The 1318-nt window shown below is 18.7% G+C and overlaps 1 protein-coding gene across 1 annotated transcript in view; it reads right to left on the bottom strand.

Moving 5' to 3' along the window:
* PGSY75_1217900 (conserved protein, unknown function) overlaps nucleotides 1–943 on the bottom strand; it is a gene marked incomplete at both ends in the record, with an annotated part of 1634 nt that extends 691 nt beyond the window's left edge. The window contains 3 exons of the mRNA XM_018786764.1: nucleotides 1–598; nucleotides 700–791; nucleotides 891–943. The exon at nucleotides 1–598 is cut by the window's left edge and continues 691 nt beyond it. Of these exons, the coding sequence (XP_018640629.1) occupies nucleotides 1–598; nucleotides 700–791; nucleotides 891–943 (743 nt within the window). The remainder of the gene's footprint in view (nucleotides 599–699; nucleotides 792–890) is intronic.
* Between the last annotated feature and the right edge of the window lie 375 nt (nucleotides 944–1318).

Here is a 1318-nt window from a genome sequence, read left to right as displayed (position 1 = left end):
ATATTTTTATTATTATCAATAATATTACAATTTTGATCTGATGATATTATATTATTTTGACTAGTTAATATATTTTTTATATTATTCATATTTCTATCTATTGTTGATGTATTTTCCCATAATTCTGATGTTTTACATGATATATTATTTGATATTAATGTATTATCCTGGCTAGCCATATTATTTTGAATTGATTGATTATTTTGGCTAGTTGTGTTATTTTGACTAAATTGATTATTTTGGCTAGTTGAATTATTTTGATTATTATCAAATCCTGGAGCAATAGAGCTTTGATAAGATTGCATCATATCAAGAATAAGTTTCCCTTTACTTGTGGACATAACTTCATATGGAGTATTTAAAATATATTGTGGAATATTTTTACCAACAAGAAAATTACAAACTTCATTTGTAAAATTATTGCAATTCCAGTTGACAATATTATATTTATCTACAGTGAAATTTTTTTGAATACCATTTAAATATTCATGAAAATGTGATTGTAATAATTCGGTAGTACCCATATCTATAATACTTACTGGTTTTATATTATAAAACGTTTCAAATTCTTCTTGTTCCAAGCATAGAATACCTCCCCCTTCAAAAAAAAAAAAAAAAAAATTACACATACATAAATGAATTATATATATATATATATATATATATTTATTTGTTTAAATATTTGTTATTTTTTTTTACCGTAAAAATATTCCATATTATAAACCAAGACGGCTGTATGCCACACCCCGTCAATTTGTTTGCCAATCAAAAGAGGAGACCAGGTTTTCACCCTTAAAATAAAATATATAAATAAATATAAAAATATACATACATATATATATATATATATATATATATATATGTGGTGCAAATTTTATTTTTTATATTACATTCCCCTAGACAAATCGTATATCTTCAATTTAACACTGAACTTTGTTGCCATTTTATTTTTTCCCTTTTTTTTAAATTATATTACAAAGTTCAAATGAAAAGTTAAATATATAAATAAATAAATATATATATATATATATATATATATATATATATATATATATGTGTATATGAAAATTATTCCTTTTTTAAAAAAATATAAAATTTTATTTTTTTTATATTACAAAACGGTCAAATAAATAAATATTTCATTTATGGGTTTTTTTTTTTTTTTTTTTTTTTTTTTTTTTTTTTTTTTTTTTTTTTTTTTTTTTTTTTTTTTTTTTTGTTTTCTTTAAAAAGGAGAAAATTAAATTAAAAAATAAAATAAATGAAAGAAAAGAAAAAATAAAAAAATAAATATATAAGGAAATAAAAAATTATTAAT

This window comes from Plasmodium gaboni, chromosome 12 (assembly GCF_001602025.1).
Source record: "Plasmodium gaboni strain SY75 chromosome 12, whole genome shotgun sequence".
NCBI classification, from domain to species: domain Eukaryota; phylum Apicomplexa; class Aconoidasida; order Haemosporida; family Plasmodiidae; genus Plasmodium; species Plasmodium gaboni.
Note: the sequence above shows the minus strand (reverse complement) of the source record. Positions and strands in the feature narration are given on the sequence as shown.